The 14,791-nt window shown below is 38.6% G+C and overlaps 1 protein-coding gene across 2 annotated transcripts in view; it reads right to left on the bottom strand.

Moving 5' to 3' along the window:
* TEX10 (testis expressed 10) overlaps window positions 1-14,791 on the bottom strand; it is a 60,073-nt gene that overhangs the window by 24,630 nt on the left and 20,652 nt on the right. For both annotated transcript variants that reach the window (XM_052788574.1, XM_052788573.1), the window contains 3 exons: window positions 14,011-14,146; window positions 8,796-8,971; window positions 8,080-8,257 (listed from right to left, as the gene is read on the bottom strand). In XM_052788574.1, coding sequence (XP_052644534.1) covers window positions 8,080-8,257; window positions 8,796-8,971; window positions 14,011-14,146 — 490 coding nt within the window. The remainder of the gene's footprint in view (window positions 1-8,079; window positions 8,258-8,795; window positions 8,972-14,010; window positions 14,147-14,791) is intronic.

Below are 14,791 nucleotides of genomic sequence, written 5' to 3'. Positions count from 1 at the left end.
TCTTAAAACATTTGCAAAAGAATAGCTTGAGAAACCTAACTGTGGTAGGTGTTCCCATTTTAAATGTATCAACCATTGATCACAGATTTAAACCAAGACTTCCCACAATTGTTTCTTTAATTCTAGGTTATAAAATCATTCTAAAATGAGTTTTCCCCCACTGTAGGCATGTACTTGCACTACTGTAAAATATGTTCTTTTAAAACACTAAAAAGCCCTGTGCCAATATTTATCTCAGCTTTGGCATAGTTTATTGCTGTTTAGCTTTAATGAAAAATAATTTCTGTCAAATTGAAATGCAACTGCTTGCAACTGCAATAAAGTATAAACTCAGGTTCCTGCATCAACTTAATCAAATCAGTTTTGTGTTACACTGCTAACGAGTATCAGCACCCTCAGTTTTCATACTAGTTCTTGAAGAGACAGGAAACAGACTGTCACAAACTGATGTTGAAATTGTTAAAATAAATAAATAAATAAAATTGAATCTTTGAATACTTCTCCAACCCTGTACCCATCTCATCATTCACACTATCTCAGCTCCAGGTAGCACAGGTCCTGAACATAAACTCAGAGAGCAAGTGAAGAGTTTTTATCTTCCTTCTCCTCTAACAGGTTACCATATGTAGGCAATGGTTTGTTAGTGTGTGTTTTCTGTTTTAACTTTCATTATCTCTTTGGAAGGATCAAGTGTTTCCATTTGAAGCTGTGGCAAAATACAACAAAAATCTGCAAGGAATTACCAGGGATTTGGGGAAAAATATGAACCCTATTTTAAGAAAACAACAATTTGAGCTACACATTGTTAAAAGTAAGCCTGTCAGCCACTCATTTGCTCCATGGTTGCAAAGGTTGCCTGAAGAAAAGAATTGCTTACACATTATAAATGAGAGCACAAATCGGAAGAAACATTCCCTAATGAGCAAACGGCATTTACTGACTAGTACAATTGTAAGTGCAGCAACATAATTCTTTTCCCCTTTGTTAGGAATATCAAACTACAAACAACTACCTGAGGACAAATTTAGAGGGCTGTATCCTTAAACACAAGCTTAGCCATCTCCCTCTCTCAAGTCCTAAACCTTTACATAACAGTAAGCAACGAAAAGGAAATTTGCTGACCAGATGTGGATGAAGAAATGCACCGTAACCCATCCCAGGATCCAATTCTCAAGAACTATGGATCCTTTCTGATTTTGCAGCAAGGAAAACAGGTCAATCTTTTACCCTTCATCCTCACTGGCACCCAGTCAGGGAAATGCCAGCATTTTGAAAGCACACTCTTCTTTTTAGTTTATATTCCATAGTGCCTTAAGCATTCTTGTTACCTTTTTAATACTTTCCCTCTTCATTTTTGCTTCTAAATTGAGGGGTGTGAAAATATAGCCAGAAAAAACACTTTGCAGTGAACACACACCTTACTATTCTTACATTTTTCTTAACAACCCATTCATAATTACGACACCTTCCTATACATGTGTGCTTTTCAACATATTCTCCAAGGTGTATTGAGTTGACTTTCCATTTTACCATTTGTAATGACTTGATCTTTTTTTTTTTTTTTTAAGAACTTAGCTTATTGTGGTGAAATTTTGATTTTATTTAGGTCTTCCTTTTTTAAAAACAATATACTGTTCTGAAATCTTTCCTACACTTCATTTGTATGAGAATTACTGTCTTCAGTTGCTCTATCAGTGGTGTTATTCACAATAATGGGTTACAATATCCTCTCCAGCTTGCAAATACTTTTGGGGAATATAATGTTTTTCTTGTCTACAATAATGCATTCAATAAGTCTTTAAAGTAGTAGTATACAGGCTCTTCATTACCTACATTTTGCATTCTCAAAGGCTGCAGATCACGTAACTAGCATGACTGAAGTAAAAGTAGTATTTACTTACAAAGGAAATATCTATAGAAAACTTTAAACTCTATTATGACTCTAAAACATCTCTGGGTAATATATTTGGAGACATAGAATTTTACACCTTATACCAAACAGATGTTGAAAAGTCCATCCCAGTTCTTTCCAAACACCACATTCCTGAGGATAGCAGGAACCAACAAGCATGCCAGGCTGCTTTATGAGACGCCAGCTGAGCTCCCTCATTATTGTCTGGAAAACAACTGAATATTTAAAAGGCACTACCTCTTAAGGAAGAGTCCATTTACAGCTACAACAAGCAGAATGCAAGTTACCCCCCGAGTTATCTCAAACCTGTGAAGACTAGGAACTCCCACACAATTTATGTCTCGCTGGGAGAGAGCACTCAGCTTTTATTTATATAGTCCTCACCCTTCTTCTTTTCTACAGCTACAGAAACAACAACTCTTCGCAAGACCCCAGCAGGCAAAGACCCCACAAGAATAAGAAATGGCTGTTTGAAGCCATTGGAGATCTCATTTATGGACACTCTACTTCAAGAGAGAAATGCCGTAAATTAACTCCCATTGTTTTTTATCTAGGCAGTGAAATATTATCTGTCCAATTCTCTATTACAGCAAAATAATTTCCAGACACACTGTTCCAATGCATAAAAAGTTCCAAAAAGCCGTAACTATTATGCATAAGTAATGCACATAAATAAACTGCATTTATGTAATTACGCTGAATAAAGGCACATAAATAAACTGCATTTATGTAATTACGCTGAATAGGTTTTCCTTATTTCTATCTCAAGACATGTTAAGAGGAGACAGAGAACTTTTCCTGTGAAGTCAGCAATCTAACTTCCCAGTTTATATATTTGATCACAATCTCATAATCTGCATGTCTTAATCCATATTTCATAGAATAGAATACATCACAGTAAGTACTCAGATTATATGTTAATCATCTTAAGTATCCTCTTATACAAAAGAGAAGGAAAGAAGAGAAATGTGTTTGCAAGAATATCTGTCATTCAATTGCCACAAAGTCACTAAGTAGCAGCAACCAAAAACATTGAGCCTAACAAATGGTGACAAATGGTGCTCCTCTCAACTGCTACAGTTCAGATTTTTGGTATGTAAACAGCAGAGCTCCCTTTTGTCACACAAACAAGACAATCTACCATATACAAGAAGGTGAGTTTACAACATTTAATACATTTCCATATTTGACAAAAAGATTTGCCTCAAAGCCAGTCTTCCAAAAAGCACTCAAAAAATAAGCACATGCCTCACTAGTCCTTTAAAAACCATTCTGAAGTAGCCAATCTGCCCTACAAATGTAGAAAGTAGGCGTAGAGGGATTACACCAAAAATTCTTCCCAGCTCTACCTATAACACTGCTAAAATTTATGACTTTAGTCCCTACTAGACAATCAATGATTAATACATTTCTTCACTTCCTGGAGAGAATTGTCTACCTGTCCCTGTCCACATCCTTAAGGAATCACCAGAACTCCACCGCTGAGATGAAGAATTTCAGACCAAAGGTCCTCTCATGCCAAACGTTACATATTCCCACCCAACACTTAAACCATTCATCTTTAATTAGCAGAGAACTACTATCTGATTATTTACCAGTTATTCCAATAAATAATGAATTAAAAATATTGAAGTTAATTCTTTTAGAAGTGTGCCACGCTGCATCATTGATACATCTCAATGTGTCAAAGTACTACTACCTAAAGACCACAGAAAAACCCATCCAGTAGATTCGATGCAGAGACGTTCTAAAATAGTTCCCACACCCTTCCATTTGTCTCTGTAAATTCAAGCTCATCAGAGGCTTAAATCTCCTTCCAAGAAGCTGCTACCTCTCATTTCTCTCAGTCTGAAGTCACAGATTGTTCACTCATGTTGCTCCACACCCTTCCTCACCTGTTTGTGTATGGACAGGAGTGGGGAGAAAGATTTATACTTCAAAACCCTGGCACGCTTCCATCTCTCAGAACCCTACCTGCCTGGATTTATTAAAGTTACTTACATCTCAGGTCCCACACAGTAGGCACAAGGCAGGCACTGGAGAGCAACACAGAAATTAAGCCAAGACAACACCTTCTGTCCCTCAGCTTCACCTGAAACTCACCAGCTATAGCTGTCCCAGTGACCCAAACAGCAGCAACATCTGTTCGTTGGCACAGAGATCAATTAGTCTAAATCTGGCCATGTTCATACTGGCCTCCAAAACGGGGTGACTGCATTTCAGCTTTCCTTTCAGAACAGTCTTTGGCCTGTGCTAACTGGTAAAGCTTCAGCAAATATAGACCAAAAGCATGACAGGAACCATCCTAATAACTTAACAGTATAGATAATCGCCCTCCCAGGCTCAGAAACCTTCCCTTTATATATGGAAATACTGTCAACATCATCTTCATTCTCAGCACATGAAGCCCACCGTGGCTCACTCAATGGGCTCCTGCAGACCACCTGGCTATTCATTTCACCATTGCAAAAATAAGAAGTGGAAACTATTGAATGTCTTCAAAATTCATTTCTAATCAACAAAAAAAATCTAAAAGTTAACATGCAATAATTATAATTTAATGTTACTGCCTGATATCATCACAGGGCTGTGGTTTAAGCCATCTGGATACATTTACTATCTACTTTTATAGTTTACACACACACAAAAAGCTATGACTTCCTTGAGTTTATAATGATTGTTCCTGGAATAACTGCAACAGTCTTATTATCATCCATATGTACTCTCATCAAATCCACCTTAACATAGCTTCTCCCTGGCAAATATACATGGGTATGTACGTGCATTCTCAGATGCATGTAAAAATGTACATGTTTTGCCAGTCAAAAATAATGTAGAAATAAAGGCTTCTGAAGAAATTAAGAACAATTACCAAATACAGCAGTGAGTCTCTGACGCTCCTGAATGCTATTTAAAGCATGACAGATAAGCAGGTGGCATAGAAGAAAAGAAATTTATAAAAACTCCCCCCCCCCCACCAAATAGAACATGAGTGTACTGGAAGAAAAACAGTGCCATCTACTGACAACATCGGGTTTACTCATAAATGATGTCTCCCGACAGACTGATTTGTATCAGTTTCTCTATGCAAAACTATCATTATCTAAAACTACAGAAAGTGTCCCATGAACCACATTGTGGCACAGAACTGTGAAATTATATACATTTTGTTATAGTACCATTCATTGCAAAAACTTGCATGTTTAACTCTGAGCATCACAAGAGCCGTAAATGATTACCAGAAGTTACCCAGTCCCTCCACCTCCTTCAAGGCTTTACCTCTGCCATACGTGATATACTTTTGTTCAACCTGATTTTAGGAGATTTAGGTTAGATATTAGGAAAAATTTTTTTACTGAGAGGGTTGTCAAACATTGGAATGGGCTGCCCAGGGAAGTGGTTGAGTCACCATCCCTGGAGGTATTCAAAAAGCGAGTGGACAGGGTACTCCAGGGCATGGTTTAGGGGGCATGGTTAATGGTTGGACTCGATGATCTTGAAGGTCTTTTCCAGCCGAAATGATTCTATGATTTTAAGTATCTCCAGTGAAGTATATTCATACCCCCTTCCTACACAGCCTATTCCAGTATGTATCTCTGCTTTTAGAAAATTTTGCTAGCACTCAAACCAAACGTTTTTCTAAGATTTAAGGTCTATATTTCTAAGCCTACTAAAACCTCATTCTCCCATTCCTTTTCAACGGCCTTTTACACACATGGTTCCCCCTCCTTCCCAGCCTTATTTGCCTAACAATTCCAATTTGTCAGTCATTCTGTATTATCACAATTTGCAGACTATCGTTCTTCCTCTCTCCTTTAAACTCAATCCAGTTTGTCCACATCATTATCTAAAAGCGAGCCACAGAACTGGATACAATAATCCAGCTTGGCTTTTCTGATAAGAGATGGAAAATTAGTTCGTGTATCCTGTGTGCAACAACAGATTATGAAGCTTGTAATGCCCAGCTAACGTTCATGTCTAGCAAACCTACTACTGTTTCCTTAACTGTACAACATCTTTTCCAAGGAAAAAGATATATCACACTCTTCTGATCTTGAGAAATTACTTATCTCCCTATCTTTGCATGCCTAAATCGCCAAAGCAATTTTCTTTTTTTTTGGACATCTCCCTCAGCAGCCACTAACATTTCTGACATCACCTTGGTTCTCTACTTCTTTAAGGCATCCTAGGATGAAGTTTTTAGGATAAAAACATCTACGGTCGTGATAAGGAAAAAAAAAGTAGTTTTTCACAAAATCGATTTCACCTATATATTAAGAAGCTGAGCCACAGCTAAAAAATGTGTCATCAACATGCCCTTTAAAACTTGTACGAGTTTTTAAGTTGGCTATATAGGTGAGACTGTGTTCTCAAAGCTGTTGCATTCGCTTTGTCCATAAAAGACTCATTCTAATCTTTCCAAGGACTTGCATTATGTTCAGATGTGTTTCTAAAGAAAACTGACCAAGTTCCTGTTTTTAACACTGATTCCTCTCAATGAAGTGAGAATAGCCTTATCAAACCCCCCCCCCCCCCCCCAAAACCCCGACACTCAATCAAGAGCAATCTCTTTTCCAAGTTTCATCAGAACTTGCAATCTTCCAGAAAGAAGAACTGTTAGGGTTTATCAATACAAGAAACTGCACTAGTATAACTACATCAGTACTTTTTTTTTTTCCATCTAGTTATTTCAGATTGACTTCTTGGGTAAATAATCCACAATCTTTGAATCCGACTTAGTTTAAAACATGTTCCAAATACCATAAGTTAAAATCAAAAGACTTTTTTTGCCTGTCTTAAAAATGAGAAGTTGTTCCTCCTCCTCTGTTGTCAGGATGTAACCTACTTTTGGCAAGCACACCACCCTCCAGCTGTCTCTTGCATCTTCTGCCAAAAGGATCAAATGCCCACAGCCCACCTGCAGCTTTCTGATAATCTTCAGAAAACAGTTATACTAGTACTATAAAAATCTCCCCACACTGAAAATCCGATAAAATCTAACAACAAAATAAGCACCTGAGTGCTTATTACTGACTTTAGTTCTTACAATGACTGTCTTTGAATTGGTTATGGTTTGTCACTGAATTTCCAGTATATGGCAGAGAACTTTTCTGTTTTTAAAAAATAAAATTTGAGGTCCACCTTCCCAAAACTAGACAGAATTTCATTTTTATAGCAGTAATACATTATATATGGGATATTATAAATTTCATCACCATCACTTCATATGTTAGTCACGTTATTCACATGTTATACACCTAGTATGAACAGGTCTGTATTTGACAGTACACTGTGTTGTGTCATATTTCAATAAAAAAATGTTTAAGTTCCAAAAAGCATTAAGAAAAAAAGAGCATTGTAAGCATAATTCATATAAGTTTAATTCCTGCTTATTTATCCCATGTTCAACAATACTGAGCAATGGAGAAAAGCAAATACATTTTTTCCAGAAGCAGCAAAGCAAAACACGCTTGTGAAATCCCAGTAAGCCTTCCACTCACTTCCGTGAAACAGCAGCCTCTCTCCCTGACTTCACAGGCAAACTTACCCTCTTTCAAGCCAGGACAAAACCAACAAGAGCATGAATAATTTCTAACAGGACACTTAAATAGCCAAATCATAGTTACTAGGCAAGCGTGGCAATTATAGGAAAAGAAAGTTTTAAAACTCTGAAAAGAAGCAGAACATGAGAATACACACCGGTTGGTTATTTTTCACTACAAACAGTGTTGGGTCAAAGTATTTAGAAGGAAAAGCTGCAATCAGTGGCAGAACAAAGACCACCGGTGATGATGTTCTGAGTAGAGGGTGCTCTATACCACGTAGCCTTACAGGTAACTGATACGATTTTGTTATCAAGCATTGGAGAAAATCAGTCGGTGTAAAGACAGAGTCGAAGTGAAAGGCTAGGAGTAAAGTTTGACGGAGGCATCAACTTTCTCCATGGTGCCAATTCTTGCACGCTCTGTTGATTTTTTTTTTTTTGTGCAAACCAGCAACAAAGTTCACGCTTAACAAATAAACGTTCACGCTTGGGTTTTGTCGGTTTGGGGGGTTTTTTTGTGGCATTTTTTTTGTTCGCTAGCTTTGGGGGTTTTTTCTGGTGGTTGTTTTTGTTGTTGTTGTTTTTTGCTACAGCCAACTAAAATGCACGTTCACCGTCGTACCTCATGTGCAGTATCCCGATGAGCGTGGCGGCCAGCTCGGAGGACATCCTGCCCATGATGCAGCAGCGGCTGAGGCAGGCGAGCAGGCTGGCAGGCAGGCAGGGCAGAAAGTACACCAGCTGCACCAGCCGCCGCTGGGCCTCCGCCGGCAGCAGGACCAGGGTTCCATCTAGCGGATCTACCGGCACACAGAGAGGGAATCAACACGCTAACGTTCCGGTTAGTTCTTAAAAAAAAAAACAAAACGCGCACACACAAAAACTGTCGCGCTTTGTCGCGATTCCGCGGGGTGAGCGTCTCGCATGACAACCCTGCAGGGACCCCGCTCTTCTCTAACTAATCTTGTTTAGCGAAGAGCCTGCCTGCAGCACCCGCTGAAGGGAGGACAATGTAATTAACACTGAACGGGGCGGGGGGGGGGAGGAAGAGAAGCAATAGTACCAGAAGCATATTTCACAAAAACTGGAAAGCTTCTACTCTGTCAGATTAAAGTCCTGCTAACTTGAACTAAAGTTTTTTATCTTTTTGCTAGCCTTTAGGAAATGACACGCATAGTTCATTTCAACCTTTATTAGGAGGGACTGAACCAACCCCCACCCCTGCCCCACACACACAGACTTTACCTTCACCTAGGAAACACCAGTATTTTCCAGGTATTGCAACTTCCCTGCCAAGTGATGGACAAAATTCATTATGCTGTACTGTAAAAGTCTTACCATATATTCGAGCAGCGGTGGCTTGTAAACTTTGTAATAATTCCTTGTTCGAACGAGAAGCAGCAGAGTGAATGATGTCAATCAGCTGATTCGAAAGCTCAGGGTTTCTCAAGCCAAGCAAAGCAAGTTGCTGAGGTAAACCAGCCAACCAACGAGATAGAACTTTACTTCGACTTCTAAAGAAAGAGGGAAAATTAGTTGGGGAAGAAAAAAAACAAAACAAAACAACAAAAAAACCCACAAACTTAGTCCTTCCAGTCTTGACTAAGTTGCTTTAATGTCAGGTATGATTAAATTGCAATAAACTGCAATACTGTGATGTGCCAAGAATATTTCACCAGAAGATCTGAGCACATTGGTGTGCTACTACAGCTACATCAGAAGTATTTATTTGATCTGTAGGTTTTGCACAGCATATTTTCAATTCTTTCAGAAAGTATTTGTGTGAACTGACCGTATGCTGGCAAAGCAACATTTCCATTTATCATTAGTTTTATCGGTTTGTATTTAATGAGTTATGAGTCAGGCTAAAAACACATGAGACTACTACACCCTCGATACCACTGAACCCCCCCAATCAAGCTACTATTCTTTACACCACACTTTCAAATTCAATTCTACCTTTGCTGACATCTTGCTTGTCAATTCTGATACCTCTTAAAGCAGAATGAAAAACTAGAACTGGTGGCACACAGCACCAAACAAACTTATTAACAAAGTGTACTGCATGAGACACTCTCCCCTTGTCCATGCAGTCATTCGTCACAGAAGGCTATCACGTCGGTAAAGCGTGATTTGCTCTCATATACATGCTAGCTTGCTCCTGATTACCTGCTTGTCCTTTACGTGTTCACATATTAATTCCAAGCAAAGGCCTGCATGACCTTTCCAGGGACCGAGCCAAGGCTCATCAGCCTGGAACTCCCCAGATTTTCTTCAAGATGGGTTAACAGCAGTCTTTCTCCAGTCATACAGAACCTCCCAGTCACCATGGCTTTTCATGGATGACAAACAGCCATCTCACTTTCATGAGACAACTTTCTCAGCACCCTCAGGTATATCCCCGCATATCTATCTGGCCCATGGATTTCACTACATTCAGCTGATCTGATTCTTCACTTGCTAAATTTAAAGAGGTTTTTTTACGCAAGATCTTACTTGCTCTGCAGGAATGTCTAGCTTTCTATTGACCTTACCCAGAGCCTCAAGCAAGCACAACTGAGGTGTTTTGGCCAAATCAAACGTGAGAGGAAGGAATCCGTAACTTAGGTTGCCCCTGCAGCTTTTACAATTTGGGCTTTCTTGAGCATAAGTAACTACAAATGAAGTCAACTGAATGAGGTATCAAATGATCTTGTTCAAAGATTACAGTACTTCCATGTATCTTCTGCTACACCTTAGTATCTTTAAAAATTACACCTGCTTTTTTTCCCCCAAAACCTTAGTACACAGGCAGCATATAGAAGGTGAAAGATCAATCACAGGATTATTGTTTGCAACTGCCTGGTTGAATTTTACGTTAAAAAAATCCTGTTAGTTGCCAACTGCACCAATTTTTGTTTTGTACAAATACACCTCTTCCCTCTTCTACCATTCCCTCAGGTAATCCAATTCTTCTGGTTTATTTCTCATCTCCTCTGTTCAGGTAATGCTTCTGAACTATACGTCACCAGAAAGTTTCTATCGGCACGCTCCTGCTTGGTCTGCCAGTCATTAATGATAACATGAACTTTAGCTTCAAGAGAGCTCCGAGGAACTGTGTAAGCAGACTCTCTCCAGTTTTACCACTCCCACTGTTGTCACCTATGTACGGTATCTCACTGTATACACACACACACACTCCTATTCTTTAAGTGAGATGCCATCTTTTATACCAAATCCAGATTGCATTACCTGCCTCTAAAGGTAATAGCCAAAGTTCTTACTATCTGCATTTTCACATACCAGTTCTCTCAAGTCTCTGGAGTAAAATTTACCTAATCCTCCTCTTTTGCATTCATTTGACAGCATTCAACTCAATTTTGTTTACAGCACTGATGTTTCCATATCTAAGGACTCTGACCAGCCCTTGATGTTTGACATGAATTATAATAATCGTTATTGAAAAATGTGACAAGACATTATTTATATTGAAGGACAACCTGAATTAATCCCAATTTCAGACCCACTTCTTCCTTTATCCTATAGTGTGATGGTTAAGAAGCTTTTGCTATTTTCCCATCCTATGAAAAAAATAATTCAGCTTGACATTTAGGAATTGCTATTTCTAACCTGCTTGTCAGAAAACTACGAATGAAACCAGTCTGCTTATCAATTCCTTTTTTCCCATTCTCTGCAAGTGCTGTTTACCATAAACACCCCCTAAAAGCTGGTCAGGAAACAGCAAAAAAACTTGGACAAGCTCTTCCCTAGCCTAAGACTAATTTTCATTTGTATTTATGACTTGATTCTCCAGACCTCCTTCCCCATTCCAATCAATTAGCCTGTTCATACTTCAGGAAACTTGACTAATTAGTTTTTTTCTTTCCTTTAAACGTCTTTGGTACTGAGCTTTAAAACTTGACAACATCCATTACAGATCTGCTTTTATTTAACCTTTCTAGCTCAAACTGAAACAATCTTATAGAACAATCTGCCCTTTCATGGGCTAAAATTTCTATGGCACCCTGGCTTATCAAATCAAGTATCATTTATAAACCAAAAGCATTTCATCAGCTTACTACTAAAGTGATGATTACATGAAAGAAGCTGTCGAGTGTAAATCAGGAAGTTCAAAGTAGGTCTTTGAAGGCGTCAACAAGAGCAGCATAATGATGATAAAAATTATTTCATTTTCAAAAGACCTGACAAAATCCCTCATAAAAAACTTTTTAAGGAAACAAAGTATCCATAACATAAGAGGGAAGGGCCTTGCATAGAGAGATTCATTGTGTTTAACAGTAGGAAAAGCCTGGAGAAGAGACAACTGAAATGAGTGAGTTGGAGGTAGGCTCAACAGAGGTCTCAAATCACTCGACATGCAAATGGTGGATGGGAATAAAACGTTTGCTTTCTCTTCTCACAGAAGAAGTAGGAGCTGGTATCAAATGAAGGTAGAAGGAGCCAGGATCAAAACAAACAGAAGAAAGTTGGTCTGCAGACAGCTGAGCTTTGTCACTCCTTGCTAGAGGATGCTGCAGTTGCTCCTGATTTAGACCGGTCCAAGGAATGACCAGAAAAGCTCATGGAAAAGACATCCACTGAGTGATACTAAACACACAGAAGCTCTGCGCAGTGAGGAAGTACAGGCTTCAAATGGTTGGAAGCTTAGAGTATCATGGAAAAGTAATTCTTGCCTTCTTCCTATGTGCCATCTCACATAGGTCAGTCTTTAAGGCAGGCTGTGAGGCTAAATAGCCTTTTTAGACTCTACCAGTATATATATGCATATGTGTGTGTGTATACACACACACTGTGTGACTATGCATATGCATGTAGCAATTAGAGGTGAAGATAACTAACATCAAGACCAAAATATTAATTCTGAACCTTGTAATATATCAATCAAGTTTTCTTTCACAGGGCAACAATAGGCCAAAAGCTCCTACCTAGCCTTTGAATCAGATACACCTAAAAAATAAACAGCTTCACTTAAATGTCCTTGGAAAACGTTCCAACATGAATTCTGCTCCTCTTAGACTGCTCTTGACAAGCTTCTGAGGAAAAAAAAAAAAAACAAAAGGAAAAAATTAGGAGAGCAGTCACAGGAGGCCTGAAGGAGATATGACATCAAACTGAATGGAATAACATGAACGTCATCCAGGATCTACTGTGCAGTCCACATCTTGAAGAAATGGAAAAAAAAACCTAACCAACAAAACACCACTTGTTTTTAAAGGAAAGAAATAGATCAGTACAGTACACAAACATTATGTCGTCTTAAAACGTCTTGTCAGACATAAGTGCAATTATCCTTTTTGCAAAGAATTTTTGACATTTCCTTCTTCTGTTACTAAAAATGTCACAATTCCATATAGAAGACTAAAAGGAACAGCAGGAAAACTACTGCTGTTTGTGTTGTCTAAAAATAGAAAGTTAAAGCTTTCTAGATAGTTAGATGATCACATGAAACTGGATGAGATGCTCAAGACTTCCAGGTAAGTACAGAAAACAGCAATTATGTAACCTCAGGGAAATTAGTCAGTATGAAAAAGATCTTTTTCACTCTGGGTGAAAAGAGAAGGAAAATAAGATATTCCCAAGCCTTTTTGCTGTCTGTCTTTCAAACTCCCTATACATCTTAGAATGTTCATAAGGTAGTGTTAGATATTTCTGGCTGTAGATCTAGTTACATGTACTCAGGCATTACCACAGCATAAGATTTAACAAAGTAAAGAAGTTGCAGAAGAGAACAATTTTCCCAAAGCTTGACTCTGCTAGTGGATGCTAGTACTTCTGGGGGCCCTGAGGTTTGACTTTTACCCATGATATCTGTTTCTGCCACTAGGTATGATCTTATGTCCCTTTGCAGTTCTCAGACAAGGTAGGATTGATGCAGACTGATCTGTGTTAAAGGATTTTACATAGCTGGAACCAGACAACTTGGCTGAAAAATACCTTCTGGAAAAGTTAAGACTTGGAGATAATTTGGACAAATCTTATGACAAAAAAGGTGTAGTAACAGCAATATATCCTCTTACCTGAAGCAAGTCAGATATCTAATAGATGCATGAAACTGGGAACCCAAAAGGACAAGAACATTTTCTTAAACCCAGTCTCTTTAGAACCACGCACCCAAAACAAGAGAAGAATACTTTTCTTAAAGAAAGTAAGTACAAAAGGCTAGACAGGCACTACCAGAACCACCAAAGGCATTAAGTCACAAGTCCATGACCTCGGGCTGAAGTAATGGAAATGCTCCATAGCTATATCTGCACAACCCTGACACATCTACTGACTACCACACAGCCAATGAGCTTGCAGCAGTGTATGTCAAGTTAAATTTTAAATAATTAAGATCTTAATCTACTACTTACATTAAAAAAAAAAAAAAAAGACAACTAAGCTAATAAGTATCTCAATCTCACAGAGAACCTAAACTTTCAAATTTCAGTGACACAGCACCAAAACAGATTCAGAATGAAGTTTTATAACATCTACAAAAAAACTCAGTATTCTTACTTCTGAAATAAATATACTATGTTGAAATGAAAAAGAATATGCAAATGGTTTTTACCTGATTCTTTGAGTCCTCAAATCTTCTTTTTGGTAAACTCTGCTAAAAAATTTCAAAAGCAACGTACGAACCGGAAAGAGGAGATTCCTTTGCTGATATAGTGTATATACTGCTTTTATCAAGGGTTCTGTTGCCACTAGAAAGAAAACACATAAAAATCTGAAGTTGTGGTGCTTAATCTTCTGATTTTATACATACACACACATACTCACACAGAAGAGCTATAATCTGTATCTGCAACTACCTACATTTAACTCCACAGGGAAGTAACAAAATGTTTTAAAAATACTGGGTAGACTTCTAAACCACTGAAACACCACCTTCGTGTGTAGCTTGTGAAAGAGCCACACAAAAGAACAGTGACAACATGCAAGTGAAGATTTCAGAACTTCGTGAAAACAAGGCAGTGTACAGGTCATGAGGTAGCTGAGAACCAATAAATTCCTGCTTTCCACAGGTGTCTTCCACATCCTTTTCCCCTAGTGCAGCAGCCTGACACCAATCTTCTCTTTTACTCCTCACCTATGCTCCCCCAAACCTCACTGTCACAGTGCCTTCAGTTCTCTCTATACTAGCCCTTTCTCCCTGCCACACACACCAGCCTCATCAGCTCTCCATGTCTGTGAACCAGCTGGCTCCAAATCACATTTGCTAATTAACCAGAAAATACATACCCCTCAAGAGGCCACTGGCAAGCCACTGCAAAGAGAACTGCTAAACTCCACCGCAACTTTTCCTTCTCTGAAGCTCTCATCAGCTATGTGTTATCACCAGACTTAAA

The sequence above is a fragment of the Harpia harpyja genome, chromosome 5, assembly GCF_026419915.1.
Source record: "Harpia harpyja isolate bHarHar1 chromosome 5, bHarHar1 primary haplotype, whole genome shotgun sequence".
In the NCBI taxonomy this organism is placed as follows: domain Eukaryota; kingdom Metazoa; phylum Chordata; class Aves; order Accipitriformes; family Accipitridae; genus Harpia; species Harpia harpyja.
Note: the sequence above shows the minus strand (reverse complement) of the source record. Positions and strands in the feature narration are given on the sequence as shown.